This window comes from Corvus cornix, chromosome 4A (assembly GCF_000738735.6).
Source record: "Corvus cornix cornix isolate S_Up_H32 chromosome 4A, ASM73873v5, whole genome shotgun sequence".
NCBI classification, from domain to species: Eukaryota; Metazoa; Chordata; class Aves; order Passeriformes; family Corvidae; genus Corvus; species Corvus cornix.
In genome coordinates, this window is record NC_047058.1 from 17,486,257 (window position 1) to 17,514,247 (window position 27,991).

Here is a 27,991-nt window from a genome sequence, read left to right on the forward strand (position 1 = left end):
GGGATAGTGGAAGGTGTCCCTGCCCATGGCAGGGGGTGGAATGGGATGAGCTTTAAGGTCCCTCCCAACCAAAACCATTCAGTGAATCTGATTCACATAAAGGACAGCCTGGGATGAAGCTATGAAATAACTGGAGTCAGCAGAGAATACCTCATTTGAAAGCAAAAGACAAAAGATTAAATTTATTTAGCTATAAATCAGGAGTGAGATTTAAAAAATAAACTAACAGACTCCACATGGGGTCTTAGATAATTTTTGATTCTTCTTTTACCTCAACAGTGCCTGTAAATTTCAAACATCTTTATATAGGGCCTGCAAATGAAGGAATCTTTCAAATCATAGTTTAAAAGGCACTTTGTTCTGCATCTACCGTTCCTATTTAATGTAAGAATGACAGGAATGCTAATTTTGGACTTCTCAGTTTTCCTGAATACCCAGTAAAAAACAGCTAAGAAAGACTCCTGCACCTTTAACATGCAAATATTTTATCCAAACTGTTCACAGGAAACTTGAGTCAACTTGGGTTTAAGACAAATCAAAGAAATTTATCTCAAGTTTAAGCAGCAGTTCCCATCTTACTAAATCAGATATTACTAAAAATCACTACCAGACCAGTTCATAAGTAAGTATGAATGAAAGAAGGTCAGACAGGTGTTTCTTTATATGACAAGGAATTAAATTAATTTGTTCATTATTAGAGACTCCTTTAAATTTTGCTTCGTGTATGCAGAGGGCAAACCTGAGTTGTCAGTGGGGGGAAGAGGACATTATTTACCCCAAGTTTAGACAGATGCTGTACTCTTCCATCCTCAAAGACATTTAAATGTGAAGAAAATAAATAGAAACATAAACCTGCAGCAGTGCACAGATGGGTACCACATGCACCACATGTTCAGATTTAAGCTGGAATTCCCTGCAGCACGGAGAGGAATATCATCATTGGTTCAGTTCCCTCCTCCCTTCTCCTTCGATTGCTGCTAAAAAGCAAATTATTGAGCTTTGCTCTGAGGTAGATACTGAGCTTGCCTTGGTTACAGACCCATCCACATCCCTCTGCCTTAGAGCTTTGCTGAACAAGGCCCCGTCCCAAGCTCTTATTTGAGTTCTGTGTCACCTATTGCAGCAGAGAAAGCACAGGGCCCTGGAGAGTCCATGGGGTTGTAAGGAGCCTCTGCAGAGAGAACCTAAAAAGTGAGATATGAACGTGCAGCAACACCCTCTAAGGCACATTTTAATTCTTGTCCCTGTTGAACCATATGCAGGGTGACCCCCTCAGCGTGTTCCAAGGCCATGGAGGGGTGGGAGGAGAACAAGTGGAACCAGGAAAGCTCTCCTGGTCTGATGACAGCTCTGCAGCTGTGACCTTCTTCTGATGACACTTCAGCTGTCTTAATGGGTAATGATCTAGAAGTCAGCAGGTGACTGTAGAACACACATAGAGTTGGCTTAAATTGCCTTATCAAAAGGGACTGGAAGTGTCACAATCCCTCTCTGCACAGATAAACCTCGAAGGAGGCCTCAGTGCTGGGACAACAGAGAGATTATCTCTAGATTATGGTGGTGTGTGCCAGAGTAATCTGTAATGGCTCTAAGATAACATAAATGCCTTCCAGCACTGCTGCTAAGAGCCTTTTAATCAACTGGCCCAGAGATAACACTGGGATACAGAGGCCTTCCATTGCATCAAGCACTGCACTCAGCTGGAACTGAGTATTTTGTTCTCTGTGACAGCTAAACACTTACAAATGAGACCAGACAAGCAGTTGGAAAACATCCAGACTCTTACAGGGCAATACCTGAATTAAATCACCCTCTGGAAATGAGGCACTGACAGAAGGCAGAGCAGTGAAGAACTGCAGGGTGAGCTGGGAATCTGAGATGTGATCTGAGCAGCAGAGGCTGCACTGCTCCAGCACCCTGCTCTGAAAACAGAGGGTGCAGGCAGAAACCTCCCTTAAGTGCAGAGAAGCAGATCCAAAACCATCTCTAGATAATCTGGACAGAAAGGGGAATTTTCAAAGTACTAACAGAGTAAGTGGCCAGATCCCATGGACAGTAACTGAAATTTTATGCCTGAATTTGCATGTGCTGGGATGAAAACACACCCCAAGGAGAAGGGCAGGAAGGTGGGAAAGGGAGTAGGAGTGGATGAACAGCTAAACTGAATAGCTTGAAATGACCAGGAAGGAAAATTCTGTAATGCTGATGAGAGGCTGAGCCTGGGGAAGAGACCAGGTACTTCCAGAATCTTACATTCATTCCAAGGGATACTAACTAAATACAGTGGATCAAATCCCCGGGCTGTTTAAGGGTGTTAAGTGAGTTCTGTCATTAGAAAATCAGACTTGTTGCCTTTCAAAGACTGGGAAACTGAAAGAAGTCCAGGCAGGACATCAGTAATTCCATTGTGTGTGTGACTCACCAGCCCCAAACATGATCAGTCCTAAATAAATATCTAAACCCTTCTGAGAAATTGCACCAAAATCACTGAAACATGCAGTACCCAGCACACTCCCAGGGCAATGAGATTTTTGTCTAGCACTCACTGCCAACTCCTGAACAGGGTGGATACTTCAGGAGCCCCAGCTAAAGTGGCTACACTTCAATACCTCACAAAACACAGGGATTCCCACTGGGGGTTCTGAAGGAAGGTTTATCTGTTATCAAATACCTCACAAAACACAGGGATTCCCACTGGGGGTTCTGAAGGAAGGTTTATCTGTTATCAAATACCTCACAAAACACACCTGGGGGTTCTGAAGGAAGGTCTCTCTGTTATCAAAGCAGCCTCCAGAGCGGTTCAGCAGGGGCTCTGGATGCTTTGCCCAAGCCCCATAGATAATTTCCTTCTCCCAGGTCTTGTGGAGGCTGAAGTAGGAGGTGTTCACGGTCCGGCAGATGTCCACATCCGTGAAATTCTTACACCAGTCCTCAAACGTCATCCTGCTCCAAGGAACGCCAGGGAAGTAATGGTTTGTTTAAAAATCAACAGTGATACTCATGCAAAGAGCCAAAACAACACACAAAATCTTCCAGTAATTTGATGAGGAGGCATTGCTCAGCTGTCCACGGGACAAACTGATTCACTGGAAAGCTTTCCATGTGGAAATACTCGTGAAGCCACAATCACAGAGTCTTAGAGCTTAATTCAGAGCAGTATCACTCAGGGGGTTTGGTCACATCTGGATCTGTTCTGTTGCATCTCCTAAGCCTAAAGGACAGGTTGAAGCTCCCAGGCTGGATTTGATAACACATTTTATAAAGGCCAAAGAGATCACCTGCAATTAAAGCAGGATCCACGCCTCATTATTAGAGTCCTTACTGTCACATCTGCCCCTGAGCACGACTCAAACCTCTGCACTCTGGACAGAGCTTTTATTCAACCCCATCTCATCTGTGCCTACTAAAGGAACAGGCTGGACTGCAGAGCAACTGAAAAACTGCTTGGGTCTCTGAATTACCATCATGGCCTGGCTTATTAATGGCCCAGAGCCAAACCCTGCAGCTGCCAGTCCTGACAAAGCCAACAGAATTCTTTTCACACTGAGCCGTGCCAGCTCACTTGATGCAATATTGATCGTCTGCTGGAGAAGCTGCTGGGCTAAGGATCTAAGCTTTAAGCAAGGTTAAAATTACTAGAGCTCTAGAGATTGTATAGAGAATGAACACTTCTCATTCCCATGCTGGAAAACATCAACAAATATCAAAATTCACTGGCTGCAACTCTATTTATAGATGCCTCAGCCGTGGCTGACCTACAGACAGGCACAGCAGGCAATAAACAGGGCTGTCAGTGTGTTCAATATTTGGCATTGTGTCATGTAAACCAGCAGGTGTTCTCCTGGTTTCTGAGAGATTGTCCTAAATATAGACAATATTGAGAGCCACTAATTTTGTTCTACTAGTTTTAAATCCATTTTTATTATTCTTCCCTGTCATCCCTTGGGAATTTGAAAGAAACAGACCTTGGGATAATTTTATCCCCATCTGTTTTTGGAGCTGTTAAATGGCAGATTAATGACAGTTACTCAGGGTAGCCAGTGTCTCCAAAGCCTTCACATCATTCCCACTCACCAGAACTCTCCATCATTCTTAACAGTGAGCCCCAAGTTCTTGCACTCAGAATCGCTGACTTTCTTCCACTCTTCAGAACTAAAAGAAGAAAAAAAAAAAGAAAAAGAAAAAAACAATAACAAAGATGATTACTAACTTAAATTAAAAGCTCTCACCTGGAAAAAAATTGGAAGTAAAAATCTCTTCTGGCCCATGGTTTTAAAAGGAATATCAGAGTACAGAAAGGGCAGGTGATATTCATGAAGAAAATGTGAGGCTTTCAGGAGGAGTTTTAAAACATTAATTGATTTGAAAGCTACTAACAAAGAAAGAGATGAATAGGAAATGGGCACAACTAGAGCAGAATCTTATTGATTTTCTTTGTCACACCCTCCATTAGGACTCTTAAACACTTAAACAGCTGGTTTCCAAGGTCACAGGAGATTGACTCAGTTCCCTGAAGGCCCCTCAAATGAAACCTGCTTTTCCTCCTCCGGAGATTATTGAATGCTTCACTTAGAGCAGAGTATTCTCTTTGTCTTTTAATCACCTAAATAAAACAGGCCTGAGGTCAGAGATTTCCCCAGGGAGCCTTTGAGAACAAACTGCTGGAGCCTGAGCACAGTGTCCAGTTTCCAGAGGAACATTACAGTGCACAGCCCCTTCAGTGCCTCCACAGCCCCTGCAGGCACCGGCTGCTGCAGGGGAGCACACCCCCAAAATTCCAGCAGCCTCCTGCTGAAACCCAACCACAGATCCCATCCCTGATGGGTTACACCAGACAGACAGAGCCACGACTCCTCACTGCCTCTCCAAAAGCACTTGGAGGCTGAAGCTGAAGGTGGCTGGCAGGAGGGAAGGGAGGCTGCCCACCATAACAGACATTTTCTTTAACTATTTGGAAATTGTCGATTTAGTTCTGTTAGACCAAAAGCCATGGGCCATGGTCAGAGGCCTCAGTGCTGGCAGGAGTGGCAGCTGTGTCAGACAGAGTCTAGTGGAGAACTCCAAGGGCTCAGCTTCAACAGGACACAGTAGCTCTTTTGTGCATTCTTTGCACTTCACCCAGACCAATCTCTCTGAAAGTAGCAGATTTTTGCTAGCTAAAGCATGGATTAGAAGAAATTAATATGCTGTTGTTGAGAACACTGCATTGTTAAATACTAAATCCTGGCTGGTGAGCCCAGTGCTGAACTGTCACACGTTTTCATGTATAAATCACCCATGATGGAATACCTCCCCCCCTGCAATCACTTCTGGTGCTGTGGACGTGCCTGCTAAACCCAAGGCCCACATGAAAATTCATTAGAAAATGAATTAGAAAGAAATTAGAAAGAAATCACAAATATGGCACTTTTACAGCATTTTTCACCCACCACTTAAATTATCTAAAATCCAATTTTACCATCCCCAGCAGCTGGAAATGACAGATGAGAAACTGAGTCACAGACACAGTCTGGTGAAGCTGGGAACGAGCCTCATGTTCTTGACTCATGAGCTGTTTTTCTCCCAGTGTGCCAGAAGAATGATGTAAACAGTAAATAAGGTCCAGGGAGCCATAAACTCCTCCAGGACGTGCTCATTTTCTCAGAGGAAAATGGGCAGAGATGGCACAGAGGTTGAGTCTCCCTGAGTACAGGGGGGTCTCACCAGTGTTTATCCACAAATTCCAGTGGCCCCAGCACAGCTTCACCCCTTTGCCACTGGGTTTGCAGCTCTTACCTGTCGCTCCAAGCACCGTGCCATTCTTTTTTCCCCCAGGGATTCCTCAGCCTGATCATGAACAGCTTTTCTGCCTTGAAGGAGAACATGAGCCTCTCCCCCAGACGCAGCTTCCTGATGGCAGTCACGGAGTAGGCATGGCCCACAATAAGCCCCATCTCTGTCTCTGCTTCACTGGGACGGCCAGGGGACTCCTTGGGCACAAAGAATGACAATTGAACAAAAAGAACTCACATCTCTGAGGAACCTGGCAGCTCCAAGTTCAAGGGGAAGGACAAGGAGAGCTTGTTTTCCTTCCTGAGTGATTTGAAAATAGCAGAATCAGAACGAGGGGCTCACTAGGCTGGGGTTGGGCAGGATAGTGCCAGACAATTCCAGAGCACAGGGGAATCCTGCCTGCTGCAGCCAGTCTGTCTTGTCCTGGCCTCAGAGTTGGAGACAGGGCTGATGGACAACCTTTACCAGCCCTTTCAAAATCTTGTCCTTTTTAAAAAATGGCTTTTCTGGATGCTGATGCCCAGGCTCTCTGGGGGTGTCCTCACCTGGACACTCAGGAATTTAGCTGGTGAGTCCAATGGTTGCTCTTGTGTTGGAATAAATTTGACACCCAGGAAGAACTACTGGCAGTGGGTAAAAATGGGAGAGCACAGGCAAAAGCAAAAAAACTTCCAAGCCATTTGTGGAGCCTGTCCTGTAGCTCACTCAGTCCTGGCAGGGCTCTCTTATGTGGCAAAGGGAAGATCTGTAGGGTGCTTTAGGAACTGGGTTTGCCCATCATAAACTCCACATAAGAATCCCAGTTTGCAGCAGTGGACAGGCTGGCCCTAAACTGTCCCTAAACTAACCCTAAACTGTCCCTAAACTAATCCTAAACTGTCCTGTTGGATGATGTAGGCCTGATCAAATGCTGATCTAAGAATACATAAAAGTAGCCAAGCTCTGAAAAAGAGCACAATTTCATTTAATGCATCCAAATCTCCTGATCTAAACCCAGAAAAACAGCATCATACAAAGATGCTGGAGTTGTTTTGATGGTCCTGGATCCAGATTCTCCACACCTTCACTGAATCCAGCCAAGCCATCCTTGAGTCTGTCTTGTCTATATTGGGCTATCACCCATAGGGCCTGGAGACACTCATTCCCTTGGACATCAAGGAAAGAAGATTTGACTCAGTGCAGATCCTTGTAATTACCTAATTAATGCTCAATCAAGCCTTGGCTGTGGTGGAGAGAGCAAGAGGTATGGTCTCTTGGTGTTACTAATGCAAATATTTAAATACAAATATATTATTTATAATTTATCATTATGCATTAATATAGTAGTATAAACATACGAATATTTAAATATAAATGAGGACTTAGCAGAGTTATGAAATGCACATAGTACTTCCTCAGATATTTTTACCCCTTTCAAAATCTAACTGGTCTAAACAGACAAGGTCCTTGTCCTAAGGCAAATGTTGCACTGATATAACAGTGCCCAGTCCCCAAAGGTAGGAAATCACATTAAAAAAAAAAAGAGAGAGGGGAAAAGAGAAATTTCTGTCAAATTGGAACTGACAGATGGTCTGGCAACTGTGAGAGTCTCACCCAGCCCTCTGTGCCTCTCGCTGACAGCAGCTCCCAAAGAATCAGCTCAAGTGTTCCACCCAGACTGGCTGACATTCCCACTGGCTCTGGGCTCCCTCCAGTGTCACACTTTCACTCGCATTCTTCACAACTAAAAGCAAACAAGGAATCCTTGACAGCACGGGAGTCTGTAACTTCTCCTGCTGCCTTTGTTATCCCCCAGGCTTTTCTCACTGCTGGCCTTTCCCACCTCATTCCAAAAATATTTATTTATTTATCTATTCAAATGAGATATTTAAACATCTCCTGTCTGTTCCCATTTCCACATGGTGATGCTCAGGGCCATTTTGTAATCCAAGGAAAATGATGACATGTTCGTAAGGCAGCAATGAAGCCACTTGAGTATTAAATATTCCACACCTAGCAAGCTCCACTGTGTGTATAATACATCAAAAAATGACAAATGCAGGCAAACTTAGGAATGGCCTCTCTGTAATCAATGTTTAGAAGCATTTGTGTTTAATTTGGCAGGCAGAAACATAATGCCAGGCATCAGTGAAAGCATTACAACTGCCTAATTAATTGCTTTTTAAAATACAGCTCCCTGTACTGAGTCTATCCCCTCACCAGATCCATGTTAAGAAACAGAAGTGCCTTAGCATTTGGGAGCAACCTATCATTCCAGAAACAACATCTGTAGTAACAATTCACACCAGGAAGTCTGCTCTGCCAGCCTGGTCTGAGCAAATCAGACAGAATTCTTCCAAATAAAAATTCAGGCCTTACAAAAGAAAGGTAAAACAAAACTCAAAGACCTTGACGATTTTGTTTCTGAGCTGTTTCCTGATGTTGCTGCAAGGGACAGTTCAGGAGTCCTGCTCTGTCCCAGGTTAGTCCCAGATTAGGTTAAAGTTTGTGTCCCAGAAGGTGCCAGGACAGTGCATGGCCAGGGCCAGCTAAACAGGTAACATTGTCAGGAACCTCCAAACACAGCTGATTTTCTGTTGTTCTTAACAACTCCACAACTCTCCTGATACTCACAAGAATTTCTGAATGAATCATCTTCGTTTCACAGATGGGGAAATGAAAGCAAAACGTTTAAGTGATTTAACTAAGATCAGCCTCAGCTAAGGTCTTAAACTGAAGCAGGGCCCATGGGAGGAAGATGCTGAAGTGCACTTAGTGCCAACCCTGCAAATCCCAGAAAATGATCCCTTTTCTGTGGGCTGCTGGGTTAATGGTCCATGATAAATGATTTGAAAAATCATTTTAAAGCAATCTTTTAGGAAATATTCAGGTGCCGTGGCAGTTTGTCAGCCCTTCACACGTGAGAACAGCTTTGGACAAGGGGAGAATTTCAGCACTACCCCATCAGGGCCTGACATTATACAGAAGGGGAGTTCAGCCCAGTTTGTCACTGTTTTGCCCCTGTCTACTGACTATGGGAACCTCAGGGCCATGGCCTGCTAATGTGGGCACTGAGTTACCTGCCTCACAGGCAAGTTCTACAGGTTAATTATTGTCAAACAGCATCACCTGAACGACCAGGTGAGCTCAGCCTTGCAGCTCAGCTCCACTGATATCCTGACTGCACTGGCACAATCAAAGTCAAGAAGTCTCAGCAGCTCAGTGCCAGAACTGTTTTCTCTAAAGAGATTTCTCTAAGAAATAAAGCAATTGAATGCAGCCATCTGCTCTGTAAATTAGGATGGATTTATCTCAGGTCAACTCACAACTGTGACCATTCAGAAAGAACAGCAATTCAGACACACAGTGAAGTGGCAGCACAAGCAGTTGTGATTGTATTTAGTGGCTCCTGGAGCTGTACTGGGCTGGAAGCACTTGCTAGATTTCTCCACACAAAGCTTTTCCAAACATGCAAAGGAAGGACATACTCAATGTACCAATAATGGTATTTCTTCCAGAATATTTTCATTGACATAAACCCTTGAAATCCAGCTCTCTGTACTCACCGAAATGGAGCAGCTGATGAACCCTCCTCTTTTATGCACTTTCATCAGGTCTTCAAACAGCTTCATCTGCTCAGAAATAACCTCACCGTATTTGCCCTCTGCCAAATTAATGGATTCTGCCACTGCTCCAGTGAAATCCACCAGGGCTTCTGCAGCACAGCCTCCATCCAGGGCTTGGTAGGATCCAGCCAGCCTGGAGGCAACACAGAACATTCTCAGTTTACAGGGGGCTGGGATGAGTGCTCTAATTTGGCTTGAATGTAGGGAAGATGTTTGTGTCTCACCAAGGGAAAAACAAAACAGAACAAAAAAAAGCCCAAGCAGATTGCAGACAAATCTTTCCTGGTCTCTAGGATCCTTAAGGATACTGCTGAAGTAGACTGAGTGGCACTCCTTTATGGTTTACATCCTTAACAGAGACTAAAGAAAAGAGTTTTCAGTCTTTTTAAGGTTCTCTACCAGCAGCAAAACTAAAAACTATGGAAAGTCCGATAGAACTGAAAGACAAAACGAACAGGGACAACACTGAGGACTACAAGGACAACGAACCAGCTCATACTTAGCATAAGCTTTCTCCAGCAGAGCGCTCCAGAGCTCGTTTCTCACGTTGGAACGGCAGTAGATCAGCTCCCCGTTCTGAGTTGGCAGCAGATCATCAACCACCACCTCTGTCCACTCTCCAAAGCGCCAGAAGCGGAAACGGAAAATCCCAGCGTATTTCCCTGGGTTTTTAGCGTCCCATTCCTGCTCGTTATAGTCTGGAATCACCTGAGAAAGCGTGGAAGGGGAGGTTCAGCAAGTGCCCTGTGTGGAGTTTATTCCCGGGGCAGACTGCTCTGGAACATGGGCCGTGCTGGCATTCAGCTCCATGAGCAGCTGACCCTACACAGATGAAGCAGTGAAAAGAGAGAGTGAGTTTGGTACACAGTGAAACACAGCCCCACTTCAAAGAATATTTCAGGAAAGTGAAATTCATACTGATCCGCAGAGAGAGATAAAAAGAACCCGCTGTGCTCTCCGGCTTTGTTCTGTCTGTTCTTGGGTGCTCAGTGTGGAGTGAGGAGGTCTCATAACATGAAAAATAAACTGTTAAAGAAAGGGAAGATTTGAATCCACCAAAACTCACCCCTTATTAATCCTAGAGAGGAAAACACTGGCTGATAGGCAGGGAAACAACCAAGGTTAGCTTGCTTTATTTGCTTTATTTCCTGCACCACACACATCAGTCACCCACCTGCTGCCAGAGGCTTTTCCTCAGAGCCAGGCAGGAGCACGCAGCCACAAACCAGCAGTTCCCCAGCCTGCCCTGGTGGAAGTCATGGGAGCTCATTCCATTCACAAATAGGTGGGGGTCTTCACAGAGGTCCTGGCAAAGCAAACCAGAGATTACTGGAGACTCCACCCCAGAAATGATCACACCATCCTTCCAGTCAAGAAAAGCAGCAGGAAATGATGCTGCTGACACCTGAGCTCTGAGCTTCTCCTTTCTTCACTGCCACACTGGAAACCCTCCTTCAGCAACAGCCTGAGTTACTGCAATGACCCCAACCCCACAGGAGGAAGAGAATACCTCTTTGTGAAGCACCTTTTATTCTCTGGGTCTCATAATTCTCATGGATCGGGCTCCTGTTAGAACATTTTGTTCCTCCTTTCCTGGCTCCATCTCTATTCACGTGCAGATTCCCAGAGAGCATGGCTGGATCTTCCTGGGATGTCTCCTTGCTCCTCCCTGGCTTTCCCCTTGCACTAAAGGGAGCACCTCCAGTTCCACAGACCCTGGGGAAGCCACACGGGTGCATTTTGCAGCAGTGATGTGTTTGTTCCCAAGAAATCCTTGGCAGAGGTGTTCTGCTGAATGGAGAGGGAACCTCCCACAAACACTTCAGCAAACAGGTAATGGGACCATCCCTAACTGGTGTGGAACCTGCTGGGTTCAACCCAGTGACTGCTCCTGACACTCTCCTGTCAGTCACTGCCCTTCCTCACTGGCTGAGAGGATGGCAAAGCAGGCAGTGGTAGGAAATTCTGCTCTTTCACAGTTTAATCACCCAAAATTTCAACCCTGTGGAAATGATCCTATGTCCAAGCATTAGAAATGCAGAATAACTAACTCCCTCTCACCTCAAAATGGCAGGAGACCCCAGATTTCCTGCAGTCCGTCCTGTTTGCCATCAGCAGCAGAGGAAGGAGCTGTGCTCCGTACCTATGGATTCCCTCTGCCCTTTGGTAATTAAAGATGATGATCCCAAAATAGCAGGGGTGCAACCCAAGCCTGGCTACAGACTAGAGACGCATCTCTCTGATGTGGCTCTGACAAATCAGTGCCAGGTGACCACATTTCCAGAGCAAAGAACCACCTCAGTGCTCAGCTGATGGTTTTTCTGGGCTGGTTTAGCCAATGGCACCTGAAGTCAGCTCACAGCATGGAATTCATGGAGCTGCAGCCGTTTTCCTTAAGAAAATTATATTTTTGGCATGAGACTTCTCTCATTAAATAACAGCTGACATTTTAAATGCCTTTTGGGAAACAAGCAACTGATCATTACGTGACACTGATCTTCTGTCAGGAATTCTCACGTGTGTCTGCACTTAGGGAAAATTCAAAGCTTATTAAGAGACCTTAACAAAAACCTGGATAACAAAACGGTGCCCAGGAGGAAAACTGGCCATGTACAAGATGCTCATCAGCATCATGGACAGGTCCATTCAGCCTCCCTGGATGCTCTGATATGGAATGGCAGCAGGACCTCCAGGCTGGCACTTCAGATGATGTAAATCCACCCACTTGCAGGGGTTGACATCACTTGGCTACTTGGCCTTCATGGTGGTAGCACACATCCCACATCCACGTGGGCTAGATTCCAGTTTCATATCCCATTTCCTGGCATCTCTGGCATTAGTAATTTCTAGTTTGTTTTTCCTTTCAAAATGTTATTTTGTTAGAATAATAAATGAGGGATAAACGGAGCCATCGGGGTTAAAAGTGTCCAAACTTTTCTGTCACTGGTGGAAGCCAAAACTTTAATTAATTTTAGAAAGAAATTAAGCACTGCTGTGTATTACAAATATCTTGTTTGGTTTGTTTTGATAAAAATAACGACATTAAACTGCCATTTTTTAATTGAAGTGTGTCTCGCATCTCACGAAGTCCTCAAAGGCAAAACAGAGCAGCATGTGCCAAGTGCCAACATTTATGGATGAGATCAGCATTTGCTGACTGCCGGGGCCCAAAGCAAGCAAGGAACAGCAGAGCTCAGAAACAGCACCTCCCTCCTTCCACCAGTCACCAAATTCTCCAGGATCCTGCTTGATAAACCCTTTCTGATTAAACCACCTCAGAGTCCTGGACTTCTGGGGCTAAAGAACAGCGTAAAAATGCCACCAATTCTGTCTCTTTTGTCATGAATTCTCTTGTCATTACAAAAGCTTTTATGGTCACTGTCACTGCGTGGCTCAGATGAGACACAATAACACTGAGGCACAACCTAGAGCTCATTGCAGCTCTTTGCCCTCTTCTGAGCTTTGTGGTCTTCACCACTTGTGCCATATAGCAAATTCTAAGGAATACTTTTATCTATCTAAGCCACAATTCCCCCAACACAAGTTAGAAATGCGCTATTTCAATATATTATTCTGCAGTCCTTGTGAGGATCTTTAAGCGTTTCTGGTTGCTCCAAGCATGTAAAAAAATAGAAATTAAAAAAAATCACTTTCCTCTACAATGCTCCCAGCAGAGATAATTTAGGATAGTTGAGGACCCAGCCAGATACTATCAGAGGACACTGACATGAGACGTGATCCAGGCACTTCAGAAGTCCTGATCCCTTCTCTCGCTTGCTGCCTAAGCACCCAAGCTTACTTTCTCCAGCACCCTTTAAAGAACTCAGCCCTAGCATGAAAAATAATCCAACCCACCTTTGCTTGCACATAAGACCTACAGAGGCAGGCACTATCAGACTGATCTACTTAAGCCCAGTAACCATTCCTTTAAATTTTTTAAAAGCAGTTTGAATTCTGTCAGAGCTGAGAATCGTTCCCATTTTCTTCTCTTCTCCCACCCTCATATCATCCTGAGTCAGCTCCTGTAGAGACAGTGTGGGGAAGCAGGGGGAAAGGCAATTCTTTCTGAACATGGATGCAAAAATTCAGCTTTGGCTGCAGCTGACACTGAGCCAACCTCATCTAAAGGAAGGCAGCAAAGACAGCACCCTGTGGTTGTGGAGCTGAAGAGGTAAATGGGATTGTCCATCCTATAATAAAGCCCAGCTGTGCTGGCATGGTCACAGAAACGCTCCCCAGACCAGGCTGTGTGCCAAGGCATTTGCAGTTAGCCCCAAGAAGCAAAACAACCAAGCCCAACTGCGCTGGATACTCCAGTGCATGCAAAAAGTCTTTTACAACCTTGTTATGGCTGAAAAAGAGCCTGCCTGCAGAGTGAAAAAAGAGAAGTCACCCCTCAGGGGACAGTTCTTAGAGAAATCTCCATCCAAAGAAACCTGGGGTCAGATGTGACCTGACTGAAAAAGCCCTTGCTGAGATCAGGAAGGACTTTTGTCAGTGCTGTTACACCATGTAAACCCACAAAAGGCAGGTTTAGCCCCAGCTTTGTGTCTGTACACCCTGAGCTCGGGATGTGCAATTCCTCTGGAAACTTCATGCCCATCATCCAGCAGCATCAGCTCCTGAGAGCAAGATGATACCCAGGGCTGCTCCAACAGAAACTGAGCTACACATAAGCAAGGGGAAGAACTCCAGCCTTGTGTAAAAGAAAACTCAGCTCTCTGGGGATTGAGAAATGCTTCCTCCCCCTCCTCCTTCTCCACTAAATCCTGTTACAAAATCAAATGCATCACAGACATTTTTATAGTGTTCTTTTTTTTCCATTTTCAGTTTGGGTTAGTGGTGACTAACACTCAGTCCAGGAGTTCCAGCCTTGCCCTGCCTATGGGACACATTTATTTGGGGAGGATCTGAACCAGTGTTTTGGAAGAAAAACCCCAAAAAATTGCAATTGGGCAACATGGTGTGTATCTTGGCTGCCTCTAGGTTTCACCTGACCCCTGGAGCACTACAGCTGCTCTCTCCAGAAAGCTGACAGGGCTGGGAAGGGCTCAGTGATGGGCCCTAGGGCTGACCTTTTTCTGAACCTCCTAACAAAGTGTTTGCTGAAGCCCTGCCAGTCCTCTGCCACTGCAGCCCAAAATCCACTCCAGACTGCAATGAAAGATCTGCTGTTCTCCCAGAACCCTCATACAGGAACCAACCACCTCAAGCCACCTCTTGCTGCACTACCTGAGTTCGTGATGCTACAGAACTGCAGCACATCCATGACAATTCTGGAGAAAAGCTGCCTTGTTTGAGAATAACACTTCGTTTCTCACTGAATTTACCAGAAAACTTTGCCTCCTGCCTTCTTCCCCTTGTACCTATTCCCACAATTTGTGTGATTTTTCCTCATAAGCAGCAATCAGAGATGCCATTCTTAGGACAGGATTCACCTCAGGCAACATCAAATTCTCTCAGCAAGATGTCCAAACTCCCCTGGAAGCAGTGCACAGACTTTACCCTGCCACTGCCATGGTGCTGTGACACTGGAGAGAGGCCTGTGTCTCTCCTGATCATGTAAACCAATTAATTCAGAGCAATTCCAACCCCTATGAAACTTGATTTTCAGCTGTTCCAAAGCTACAGCAACTGTGACATAATGTGGGGAGAAAAAAAATTAATGGAAGTCCCAATTTAGTTGGTTAAAAATGTATATATTTAAATTTCTTGGAAAGAGTGAGAGTTTTCCATCCTAAAGGCACCATTTTGGGGTCACTAATCTGAAGTTTTCTTGGAAAATGCTATTACGAGAATTTACTCTGATTTTGAGGTGGTGATGAAAAACAGGTAAATGTAGTAACAGCATTTTAAAGAAAACCTGAATGAAGCCATGCACCAAAGCAGGGGAAATGTCTTTTATTGCATTAAATGCAGTAAAACAGGATGGTCAAGGACAAAGCCAGTCCTTAGAGCAAGTCCCTGACATCCAGGCACACCCTAACGTGGCCAAGGTCAGACAGGGGCTGTAAGGCCACTCACAGTTCATCAGACTCAAAGGCCACCCACTGTTTAGCTACATCTTTTTATTGCTTCCTCAAAACATGTTTGTCTATCAAATTCTTGGATGAGTTCTCTCAGATGGGGAATAAAAACAGTAAGAAAAGGAGGTTGGAAAAAGTCACACACACTTTTTCACAGCACTGAACTATTCAGGACTGGACCAGTGTGGAACAAACTATTCCCAGGTCAGTACTCCTGACTGTCCAGCTCTGGTGGATGAGGCAAATATTTCCTTTGCCTGATAATGAGCATCATTTTGGCTCAGGGGCCATGATCTTGTCCAGTCTGACCTTCTGCTGTGTCTCAGGGGGCTGGCAGTGATGCAGCTGGAATTCTCCATCACTCCATTATAAGGAAGGGAATTTGCTGTTTACAAAAGAGTATCAGGCAGATTTCAGCAAAGTCACATTTATTTTCTTTATTACATTGAATATTTTGTGGCAAAACTAAAGTCAAGTCATCCAAACGTTGTCTGGAGTGAAAATTCAGATTAGTCTGGGAGATGATTTGTTTTTCCTGCAAAGGAGATATTTGTCCCTTGCCCAGTGGCAACGCACAGACTTTAAAGGTCAAAAAGCATAAGTCTAAACACCACATTAAAGAGAATAAACCCCTTTAGCAACAAGTTCCTCCTTTCCACATCCCTTTTCCAGCAGGGTTTGCTTTCAGCCTAGGTTCCAGTACCTACTAATCATGGATTTTCTCTCAGACACTTTCTTGAGGATAAAAATCCTTTATCCTCTTCTCCCAGACTCCTCATCTCTTTCAGACAGCACCTTGAGGTGTTCTCCCACTTATCTGCTTCAAGCAAAAAGATGTTAATGCCTTGGATAACAGTTCAAGGTGTAGCCAGTGACACCTTCCAGACACACTTTTGGGGTTGTGATCCAGCCCACACCATTCTGGACTAGATGTTTGCTTCTTAACATAAAAAGAGGAACTGTAAAATGACATAAAGCCCTGAACATAAGACACAAGCTTCCTGGACTGTTAGATGAGTTGAGCTATATCAAATTTTGCATTTTGAATTGGTTTTTAATAGAAATTTTATTCTAGCCAGCACAACACAGTTTTGCTGAGCCTATGAAGGTCAGAGTCTATGGGAGGGTCTCTGTCCCAATATGACACATATCAGACTTAAAATTCTACTCTGGACATCCTTTCTGGCAAAGATCAGCCTTAGATGTAAACCAGAGGATTTGTCTTTCAGGAACACAGGGAGTTCCAATTCTAAGCTATAAAAATACTGCCTCAAAAGTGCCACAGCAGCATTCATTTTACTCCTGAATACTGAAAGCACTTTTTTGACTCAGCCAAACCAGTGTGTCATCTTCACAGTAACCACCAGGAAGGGTTTTATTTACACATCTTGAAAACAAACAGCAGCTTCTATCTCTAAAACATCTTCTTAGACCTTGCCTTGGGAAGATTTTCATTTAGCAATAAAGCTATCAGCATCTCTCTTCAGTGTCGAGTGGTGACACTGAAAAACCCACACCAGTGACTTCCAAAGTAAGATTATTAAGCAAAATCACCGTTGTTGTATCTGCCAGGCACTCAAGCACATGCTTCTCCCTCCATGTAGGTTCTTTTGTCTTGCACAGATGGCTGTTAGAGGACTAAAATGAATTAAATATGTTTGGATAAGGTGCTATTATACAAAGTGATCTTGAGGATTTCTTCTTTCCAGCCTCAAGAGAATTTCCAGGATAAACCAGTCTGAATATGCTTTAATGTTTTTACAACCTTTGCATGTCACTTTGGATATTGTTATTATTGTGCAACTTAAATGCCCAAACCATTGAAAAGTCAGAGGAACCTGGCTGCTTTAACCACTTAAGGCCTTGTGAAAATGTGGAGCTCTACCACTGTTTGGATATTCAATGCGTTTCCTAGCACCATTAGTGATCATTAATTTTGGATTCTCTTCTGCTTCAACCCAAAACAAAGACTAGAGCAGATTCAGTCAGACACATCCATGGGCAAGAGCCTTTGGCTGCCTGGGAGGACTCAGCCTGTTAGGCTGTAGTCAGAATATTTACTTGGTCATGATTTTATCCCAGTTGAAGCACAGTGAGTTTCAACTTCGTGATTAAATTGTTCAGACATTTAAGAGACTCCTTGCTTGCAAAGACACAGTAAGAAACTTTTTTTCTTATCTATACCATGCTGTTTCTTTCTGTAGCTCTTGAGCTTATTTTTGATTTTCCCAATATGATCTAAATACTCTGATTTGAATTCACCACTTCATTTCAGACAAATTCCTTTGTTAAACACTAACATCAGTGCCATCACTGAGAAATTACCCTTCTGATTTACCAGCTTAGAAATCTGGGGAATCCAAATAATCTCCCTGTTATCTTTTGCAATGACTACTGGCAGCCACAGGAATATTCACCCTGTTATCTTCCATGCTCAAAAACCCCAAACTGTTGCCAGATGCTAAAAGCAGACTTCATGGCTTGTAGTAATCATAGCAGAGCCACAGAAGTGCCACACAAAGAAATACAAACATAATTTTAAAAAAAAAGCACAGATGATTTAACAACATTAATCCCTTTATCAGTAGTTAATGGAATAATTTCCCCATTGAAAAAAATATTAGATACATAGATTTTGATTCATATATAGAATATTTTTAAATGACTTAACGAGAAAGTCCATCTTCCCTAAATGTGTATTGTAAATGCAAATATGCACCACCAGTCACAAGATGGAACTAACAAAAATAGCCTTAATGAAAAATTGAAGTGTAGAAGAGCTTCTGTGTCCAACTGAAGACTTCACAATGAAATTAGGACAATCCTAAACTAATGGTACGGTCACTAAAAGATTTTTCCATTCCTCTTTTCAGAAAACCCTGTATGAGATCTCATACCAGTCTCACAACACTTCCCAGATAACACAAAATGTTTGATTTGGAGTTACAGGTTTGAAGCTACACTCTGGGTAAAACAAAAGGGATTCAGACCTCCAGTTCCTGTTATGCTTTCAAATCACCACAAAATTTCCTTTAAAGATGAAGGTGCTCTATGAATATTTAGGAATTGCTGTGAGAACTTCATCATCTTTATTTAATCAGGGACTAACAGCTAAAGTCAAGTCAGTGAAAAACATAGAGAAACATTTCTTAACTCTCGAAAGACTTCTCCTCAAGGAGAAGGGCCTGTTTCTAATAATGTTGAGGTTTGCCAGTGCTGCTTTTCCCCTGTCTTACAACACAAGCATTTACAGTTCAGCCATTATGCTCATCAGAGGGATGTTCATTCTTAATTTTTTGCACATTTTGGAATGTCTGCCGAAGCAGCTTAACCTGCTCTCCCTGTGTCTTCCAAGCACAGCCTCCCCCCCCCGAGTGCTACAGATTTCACTCCATCCACATGCAGAGCTGCAGGACAGATGCTCAGCTGTAAATCATCATCACTTCAGCTAAAGCAAGGGCTGATGTTGCTTTAAACAAGCAGAGGTGCAAGTCCCCTCAATCCACCTCTGTCCACAGGCTGATGCAGCTTTGGTTTGGCTCACGAGACGTTGATCATGCTTTTAGGGAAATGAATGTGCTCGTTAAGACCAGGAATGAGAAATGCCATGGCTGGATTACATCTGAAATATCTGGATTACATTTGAGTTACTCCTCTTACAGTCCAGACACCAGCTGTTTTACCAGTTAGATCATGTGCCCAAATGTGAAAAGCAGCTTTTAGGCAGCTATCACTTCTGAGGAGTTTTATTCGTGGAGAGCAGTCAGTGAGTGAAGGATGAGGGAGGAGAGGCCAGAGGATGAGGTACTGCATTCACATCTCCATTTAGGGAGGAAAATCAGATGTCCAAGGCTTAAATGCCCTTTATCTGGGGGGGAGGAGGAAACAGGCAGCAGTGACCATGCACAGCAAATGCAGCTCTGCACAAAATCTTTGCAAATGGATTATCTATAGGGTTATCCTACTGACCCAGGGAGAGCAAATCCCTGAATTTTTGCCTTTTATCAGTTCTGCAAGTGCTTCCACCAGCAGTAAACTCACAGCAGCAATAAAACTCCAAACTTGCAGACCAAAGCTCAGCCCACAGATAGATCATTGCTAAATGAGATTTAATTTCTTGCTCATCATCACAGGACTGGAGATTTAGTACAGGCTTAGGAAAAAAACCAACCCTATTTTGATAATTATTCACTGTATCAGACTAGAAAGTGCTGTCTCCAGGCAAAACTCAGACCTCAATGAGCTTTATACAGCACAGACATTTTATTAACCAGATCTCAGGGAGCCACTTGTCCACCTCCCAAGCTCAGGAAGGGTCACTGGAGCAGGCAGTGCCCAGATGGCTTCTGGACAGCTCCAGACACAGATCCCATTTCCTGATGCTCAGGAGAAGGTCAAGGTGGCCTCTGCCACCTGCAGCACTGGCCAAAGTTCAGTGCATGAAAACCAGAAGGTAACACTTGCTCTTAACAAAATGTGTATTTCTCCTGAGGAAGGACATTTTATTTCCTGAAAGCTGGAAAAGATGTAAATTCAAAATGTTTTAGCCTTTGTGATTAAGTTAGAAACAATGCCACATACAGGCAAGACAATTCTAAAAGGTTCTTTCAGCTGTGAAGGATTTTTAAAAGCTTCTTTTCAGCCAAGAAAACATACATATTTATTTAATCTTTAAACGGAATTAATCTTGAAGGAAACATGCATTTAGATCACAGGGACACAGCATGAAATTCAAACAAATTACTCTGCAAATCTAAGACAGAATGGCTTACTAAACCTCAAATTCCAGGACTCTGCTCATCCCAAATACCCTTTTAAATATGGAAATAATATGAGAAAAGCACGAAGCTCTTCACACAGAAAGCATTTTTTGGATGTGGATGCTTTCCACTCTAGCTGAAGAGTGTTGACAGAACAATACCTCAATTTCCTTTGCAACTGGCACGTTTAGGCTGTAATTTTTCCTTCAGAGAAGTCAGACATTTAATTCTCTTGGAAGACTACATCAATGAACTAACAATTACTGTAAGGAGACTTATGCTGGCTGGGGATATGATCCTCAGGCTTTTTGTTTTACAGTCTCAAAATAAATTTTACCATGTCATTCTTACCATCACCACATCGCCTCAGGACAAACAGAAGCTGTTTGAGAAACCAATTTTCATCTAATGACAACTGAACCAGATAAATAAAACCTGACATTTTAAACCTTAAAGAAACATTCAGAGCCTTGGAATTGTAATGTTTATATTCTAGAAATGACATTGAGGTCGTTTAATATTCCTTTTCTTTACAGGAAACAACCACAACAACATAAGAAAGCCTTCATCCTATCTGAGGGAGGGAAATATCAACTGGAAAAAGTGCCAAGAGAGATGATAACAAAATACCAGCATCTGGAGAGCTGTGTGCTTGGCAAGCATGCATGTCATTTACAAATGTTTGCCTTTAATTACATTCCTGGAAGACTTGGGTGAATAATACCACTGAGCAAGTTGCCACTTTCCAAACCCTGCCACTTCATCCTATGGAAATAAACGCAGCCCTCATGGAAGGGTGAGTGTATCCAAGGGTATCACCACAAAAAATGGGAACTCGTGCCTCACACTGCCCTGGTACCTGCCAGATGAGGGGGGAAGGATGCAGCTGTGTGCCAGGATATCCACTGCACCCCCAGCTCCTCTGAAAGCTGCTGGAGTGGGGAGGCCAGGGATGCTGCCAGGAGCCACTGTGGGGTTTTGCTTCCTGTCATGACACAGCCAGCAAAGAAAGGCACAACTAAAACCAAAGAATTTTCTGAGGTGACCCCAGAAACAGGATTGAGCCATCAAATTGATGTCATACGGGGCCCACTCAGTCACCAGACTGTACTGGAGAGGTCAGACCTGAAGGCTTTATAGCTCCTTGCTCATCTCTTCTTCTGGCCAAGCCCCATCTTAGCAAGACCTTCCAGGCAAAATAAAAATAAAATAATGGAATTCACAGAATAAGGGTGAGCAACAGCTCGATTCTGGGAACATTTTGGCAATTCCAAGAAGAAACATGTCACAACTTCCCCAGCTGAAATCATTAAGGACAAAATATTATGGGAGGAATGTTTTATCCAGTCAGAAACCAAGATGGAAACGTGCCAAGCGATGTTTTCATGATGCCTCCCATACTCAGCCTGTTGGGGGACAGACAAGGTGACAAACAGAGCACAGTGACATTCCCAAAACTTTGAAAGGGGCCAGGGACCAAAACCCCTGATATTAATATTGAGGTGTACCAGTTTATACCACTGGTGGGAATAAAAGTGAGTTAAACTATGTTTATAAGTGTCTATTGTTCAGTAAAGGATGCTTTCTTAAAATAACATCCTCAAGAGAACAAAACAGTATCTGTTTCAGTCTCAATAGAGCTTCATAAATTACACACCCATCTCAAAAAAAGTGAGGCCCTCCCAAGTCCTGGAGCACTGTGTTCTCCCACATTTTCCTTTTCCAAATGAACACACAAGGTCTCTGCAGGGTGAAGCACTCGGTCAGAGCTGGGCATCACCTGCAGAAAGGTGAGGAGAGACACAAAATCCTAGAACAACATGGAACTCCTGATCCTGTTTCTGTAGGACCTTCACAGGCACAGAAACAGAGCCCATCTGGATGAAATCTCATCAGCTTCTTGGAGCTTCTTGTTTAGAGCCACAGCACACTGTGCTCACCTCAGCCTGGATGTGGCCTGCAGACTGTGGCCCAGGAATATGGGACATGGACAAGGGTCACACAGCTGGACATGACCCCCCCAGAGTGGAATCCCAGCCCCTGCCAGCAATAACTGCTGGGAGGGATTCAGGGAATTAAGAGATCCTTCCCTGTTTGTTTGGCTGTGTGAGAGGAGTCCTGGGGCACCACACACAGCTCTGCTCCACTTCCTGGCTCCAGGAACAAAACAGCTGGGAAAGGAAGTGCTTAACAACACATCTGCACCAACCCTCTTTGTCTGGTAACTGCTCTGTCCAGTGACTTTTCCTTGGACCCACCCTCTTTCCCATCACTACTCTTAGCACAGAAAGAATTTTTAAATTCCCCTTATAGAGCTACCACCACTCAAATCCTACAGCACAGATTCTGGGTCTCTGCCTGCCTTCCAAACGCCACAGAGTTGCCCTGGGGTGACAATGCAAGTCCAAAGTGCTGCTTCACCCTTCTTGCCACTGCAGCATCCTGCTTCCCAAGTCCCTGCCCCATGTCATGGGCACACATCCATGTGCATATATGCATTTAAACACATCCTTGCCTGCCTGCTCTGGGTTCATGCCCTCACAGCCCATCATACAGGCTTTACATTTGTGTTAGAAATTGGGTTGGTCTCATCACAGACAGAAATGCTGTTGCAAATGAGTCAAGATTTCAGCTTGCTGGGGGTTTACATTGGAGAAATTGATCACTGTATGTGAAGTTTATATTGTTCAATTTAAAATTCTCTTTGGGCAAAATGCAATCCAATATGAAATATTTGCTGTTAACAGGATTCTCTCAGGGTCCAATGCACAGCAAATTTCCAGAGACAAGCCTGTTAATTACTACTTTGAGGCTTTGGTGACAAAGGTTGCTTGAGAATATGAATAAGCCAAACCTGCAGACAAAGTCAACACACATTTTCCAGTTTGTCTGGTGATAGCAGAACACCTGCAGGAGCTGAGGCAGGGCTTGCAGCAGAGATGTCACTGCCACTGGGAAAGGATCAGTGTCATATTGAACATGAATTAGCACAGTGGCCATGCTCTGGGCATTTAAACCCTCCCATCCCCTTTTCCTGGCACCAACATAACATTTCCTCAAGGGATTATTATATATTTTTATTATGTTCAACAAGGTATGTCTTGTGGCAGCTGTCTCTTCTGCTGTGGCAATAAAGGCCCTTCCCTTTGCACTACAGGTGTTGGCTCTGTAAGAGATTAGCTAACAAGAACACACGAGTAACAATGTTATGCTGGAACTCAGGAGACTCCTTTGGAGTCTCTGTGGTTCCTCAGGAGGCTGCTCTCAGATGTTGTGAGCTGTCAAGCACGTTTTACATGCCTAATGTAACAAAAATCCTCCTGTTTGGTTCTTCCTTTTCCAGCCAGCTGTGAAAAAAAAGCCCAAATGAACCTCCCAGTTGTGAAACACACAAACACACACTCCAAAAACCCCACCTTTGCTACTTCTTGGCCAAGCAAGGGCAAGGGACTGGATGAAAACAGCTGTCTGGAGCTCCCTACCTTCACCTGCCAGGGTGCTAGAAGGTGTCACATTCTCTTTTCAGAATACGTTCAGCGAAAAAAAATAAAACAACCCAACCTCAAAACCTTAGGAGAAAATAATAATGGGAGAAGGAAAACAACAAAACAAAGCCCACAATGTTTTCAGTGAAGTGTTTGGCTGGACACCATCAGAACATGCTGTTCCAAGTACCTTAAAAGACCAACAAGGGAAGGCTCTTTAGAGCTGAAAAATGTTTCCTTGCCTCCAAGAAATATTTCAGCTTTATTAGCATATTTGGGGAAAAGTTGCAACATTAAAATTAAAGCCAAAAAGTATTTTAACCCAGTAGTTACCCCCTGCAAAAAAAGCTGTCATTCCTCCCCTCCGTTTTTACAAAATGTGTGCACTCCTCAAAAAGACCAATTGCTTAGAACAGCCAGGACTATTATTAATTTCCAAATGATTACAGGATCATATTAGGGTAGCAGTAAAAGTGACAGTGTTATTCTATCGTGATGCCTTCTATGAGAACTTCCATTCCTGGTTGGCAAAATGAGAATTCCAGTTCCAATGGGTTTCCAGTTACCTTTTTGATCTCTGATCAGCACATCTAGTTGAGTTATTAGCACTCTTATTTAGATTACATTTAGATTTCAACATCCCCTCCAAAATCCTGGCAGCTAAGTGCTTTAGAAAGTTTTGAATTTTAATGAATTCCCATGTGTCTCATGCACCAAATCACAGCTGACCTCCTCTGTCTCATCACACCAGGGAAAACCAGGTGGCCACCACTTCCCTTGAAAATGACATTACATTTCCAGCTGCTGGAGAAAATGATCCAAATCAGCCGATTTCACCAAATAAGACAACAAGAAAGCAGACTCTGAATCCAGCTGATCCAGAATTACAGCTACGCAGGAAAGGTAAGGCTTGTTTTGACCTGGATTTGAAAGACCTTACCCTCTACTTTTGGACACGTCCCTGGGATCTTTGTAAAGCCTACATTTCCAGCCTGTGGATCACCAGGATGCAAGAACAGCAATAGCTGTACAGACGATCACTCACTCCACTAAACCTACCCTCATTAAACAAACAAAGCTCTCGAGGCAGATTTTTAGTCTCTCCAACAACAAAAAAAACCCAAAAACCCAAGGTCCAGAAGCCAAGTGCCAGCACTAATTTTACCCTTAAAGAAACACAGAGCACGATGAAACCCTACCTACCCCGGCATCTCAGACGGGGGGCAGCTCATTGTTCTACCCATAACGTGCACCCATCACCCTCCCGGCTCAAAATTAATTCCAACAACGTGAAGACAATTCCACTTAATTGCAACTGCATCATCTCCTGCAGGATGCCGCTGCCCCTCCTGCCGTTTGAATGTGCAGTTGCCAGGGCAACGCGTGTGAGGAGCATGCTTTTGTGCTGCCACTTGCATCCTCGGGAGCCGTGCCAACATCGCAGCTCCCGCAGCTGGGATGGATTTAACGCCTTCCTCCCCGGGAGCCGCGTGTCCTTCCTCCCATCGCAGGGAGCAGCCAGCCCTTGGCAAGCTGCTCCTCCTGCTCTGCAGATCGGCACCTGCACGAGAGGGACAGATGGCTGCAGCTCAGCTCGACAGCACCGAGCACGCAGGGTGCTGGAACAGCTCCCCTCAAACGTGCAGCAGTGCCAGGCTCCATTTGCAGGAGGTTTGGGGTACACGGTTCGTCCTTAACGAGGAAAGAAAAGATCCTTCACCATCATTTACGAGTTTTCTTCTTCTGGTGGTTTCCCAGCTGCCTGTTGTTGTCCCCTCACCCACCCTCTCCACGCTAACATCACGGCTGGAGGGCTACATGGTCCCTGCCTCCACGGTCCCTGCCTCCACAATTTTAACCTTAAAACCACGAATAATGTGTACAGAAACCTCCCCATCAATCTCTCTGATTATCTTCCAGGGCAGACTGCTTCCCAGAGGTTAGCTCTTAATAGCTCTCCTATTTCTTTAAGATGAAGGGTTTAAACTTAGGTCAGAGCCTACTTTGCCTATGACCTTTTATAGCACGTTTGAGCCTGCAAGGCTTAAGCCCTTCTATAAAAATTAAGGTGCACTGCAATCATTCTCTTTATATACACACACATGCAGTTAACAAAGAAATATCTGACTCAAAACTTTGCCACAGGTAATGAGCTGTAGCTGAAGGTCACAAGCTAAATCTGCTTTTAACGGCAAGGAGAAGAACTATTTGCAACAATGGCAAACAGCCTCCCTGCCACTGCACTCGTGTAATCACAGCTAATTACAGCATACAAAAGGGCCTGTTAAAATGATCACCAGTGTCATCTAGGAAGTCCTAAAATCCTCCAGTAGCCCTGTAGAGCTGCACTCATGGAGTGAATGTCTGAAAGTCACCCACTGAAGGATGTTGGAGCATGTGGAGGACAACATCCATGGTGTTGAGATCCAGGATGGGACAAACACATAAGGAAAAAAAGCCACTTAGGACTGATTTCCTCTTAGTGCAAGGCTGAGTCTTTCACAGCCCTTTTCTGCTACCAACAGGGCCCAGAGAAGCACAGCAAACAAACAAACTGCAAGACATTGGCTCACACAGCCTACAACCTGAAACCACCTTTGTGTCCCCAGCTTTGCTTGAGGCACATAAAAGGATTTGTGAGCTCCTTCCAAGCTCAGCACCACTCTTTGAAACACATTTCCTCACCTCCCAGATGCCATATGTGCCATTATTTTCAGTGCAAACACAAATGTCACAGCACACAGAGCTTTGCAACTTGTGTTTACCTACGCTTGAACAAGAGTCAATAACCACCAACAGCAGAGAAATGTGAACAATTCTGGGATAGGCAGGAAATCAAGCCTAAACTTCAGCTGTTTCAGTACATTTAGCCTTTGCAGAATAAGTATTTTTTTCAAGAAAACAATAATTAAATCCTGCAAAGTTTGAGGGGTGACGAGGGGATGTGGGGAGGGACCCCTCTTCTGACTGAGCAAGAACATGGCTGTCACCCCATATTTTTAACTGGAAAAAACTGGCTGAAGGAATTAAAAAGGCACATTCAGATCTGAAAAAGTGATCACTGAACCAAGAGCCACACTCCAGCAGGGAGCTGGGAGCATGGAGAGGGGATCTGGCAAACCAGGCAAGTGTTACTGTTCACAGGGGCTGCTGCAATCCCATCGCTTCGCCACACTGAAGGCAGCAGTGCAGCTACACTGAGTGCACATCGCTGCCGTGCCAGCTGATGGTATTCCCCTTTAATGTGCACTCTCCTGCAGCTCTGGATTCCCCCCAGGCCCCATCCTGGCAGATATCCCAGGGTGTGATAAGCTGTCACTCCACTCCATGCCCCAAAACCGCTCTTGCAGTGGTAGTGCAACTGCTCAAAGCCTGACGCAGTGCCAGGACACCTCCCTCTCCTGCAGGCACCACTGGGCTCCACACGAGTCCCAAACATAAGCAGATGTCTCTGGTCTTGTTCAGACTGGAAAACAGGGTTAGACTGCAGTGACACAGCTACAGAGGAGACAGAGGAATTAACTGATGAACAGCATTGCATCTGAGGGACGTTTAACCCAAGCGTGCTTACAGCCAAGTCTTTCATGACCCTCATTCCATGAAATTTATGAAAACTGGGTTACTGTTAAATATTCTGGAGGACACCGAGACCACAAGTCCTGCCACTGGTGAATAAAGAACATTAATGCAAAATCTCTAAAGCTCAACCAGAATAAGTGCCCACGCAGGAACTTGCCCCAAGCTTCCTCTGCCTTCCAAATGAGAGCAAAATTTTAAACAGGTAGCAAGGTAGGGGAGGGTTTAGGGTTCAAATCAGCACTTTTAAATGGGAAGATGTTTCAGCTCCCGAGACAGCAAATCGTTTTCCACCAGTTAGAAGCAAACAAAAGCTGGTGCTGCCTCCAGTAAACACGTGAAGGTGCAGAAGTCAGAACTCCTGAATTCTCTGGCACCTCGGTCCTGGATAAATCACCAACCGGCTCATCCCACACTCCCCAGTTTGGGAAGTGGGGAGACACTTGTCCTGTTTATTCCTAGGACTGTATCATCCCAGAACACAACAGTGCCTCATTTCCTGGACTTTTCAACTGCATGAAATTTTCCAGCCCTGAAAATGCTGGAAAACTGGTGAGAAGGGTGGAGAATGGGGCCCATGGCATGCAGTGTTTCTAGGAAAAAGGGCACTGGGCTGTGCACATGCAACTCTCCACCTTCAGCCAGGTATCTGACCTTTGGAGTTAATGGGAATTTAATCGAGCAGAGCAGTGTCCCTCCTGTGGGCTGGGACACAGGAGGGGTTTCTTGGGAAGCAGTTCAGCAGCCCTGTCTCATGGTGTCTTCCT

The 27,991-nt window shown here is 44.4% G+C and overlaps 1 protein-coding gene across 4 annotated transcripts in view; it reads right to left on the reverse strand.

Annotated features, from left to right (window-relative positions):
* Positions 1 to 27,991, reverse strand: part of CAPN6 (calpain 6) — a 50,759-nt gene that overhangs the window by 11,246 nt on the left and 11,522 nt on the right. For all 4 annotated transcript variants that reach the window (XM_020584811.2, XM_019288152.3, XM_020584812.2 and 1 more), the window contains exons 4-9: positions 10,552 to 10,683; positions 9,877 to 10,085; positions 9,318 to 9,510; positions 5,776 to 5,969; positions 4,075 to 4,152; positions 2,748 to 2,943 (exon numbers count right to left, since the gene is read on the reverse strand). In XM_020584811.2, coding sequence (XP_020440400.2) covers positions 2,748 to 2,943; positions 4,075 to 4,152; positions 5,776 to 5,969; positions 9,318 to 9,510; positions 9,877 to 10,085; positions 10,552 to 10,683 — 1,002 coding nt within the window. The remainder of the gene's footprint in view (positions 1 to 2,747; positions 2,944 to 4,074; positions 4,153 to 5,775; positions 5,970 to 9,317; positions 9,511 to 9,876; positions 10,086 to 10,551; positions 10,684 to 27,991) is intronic.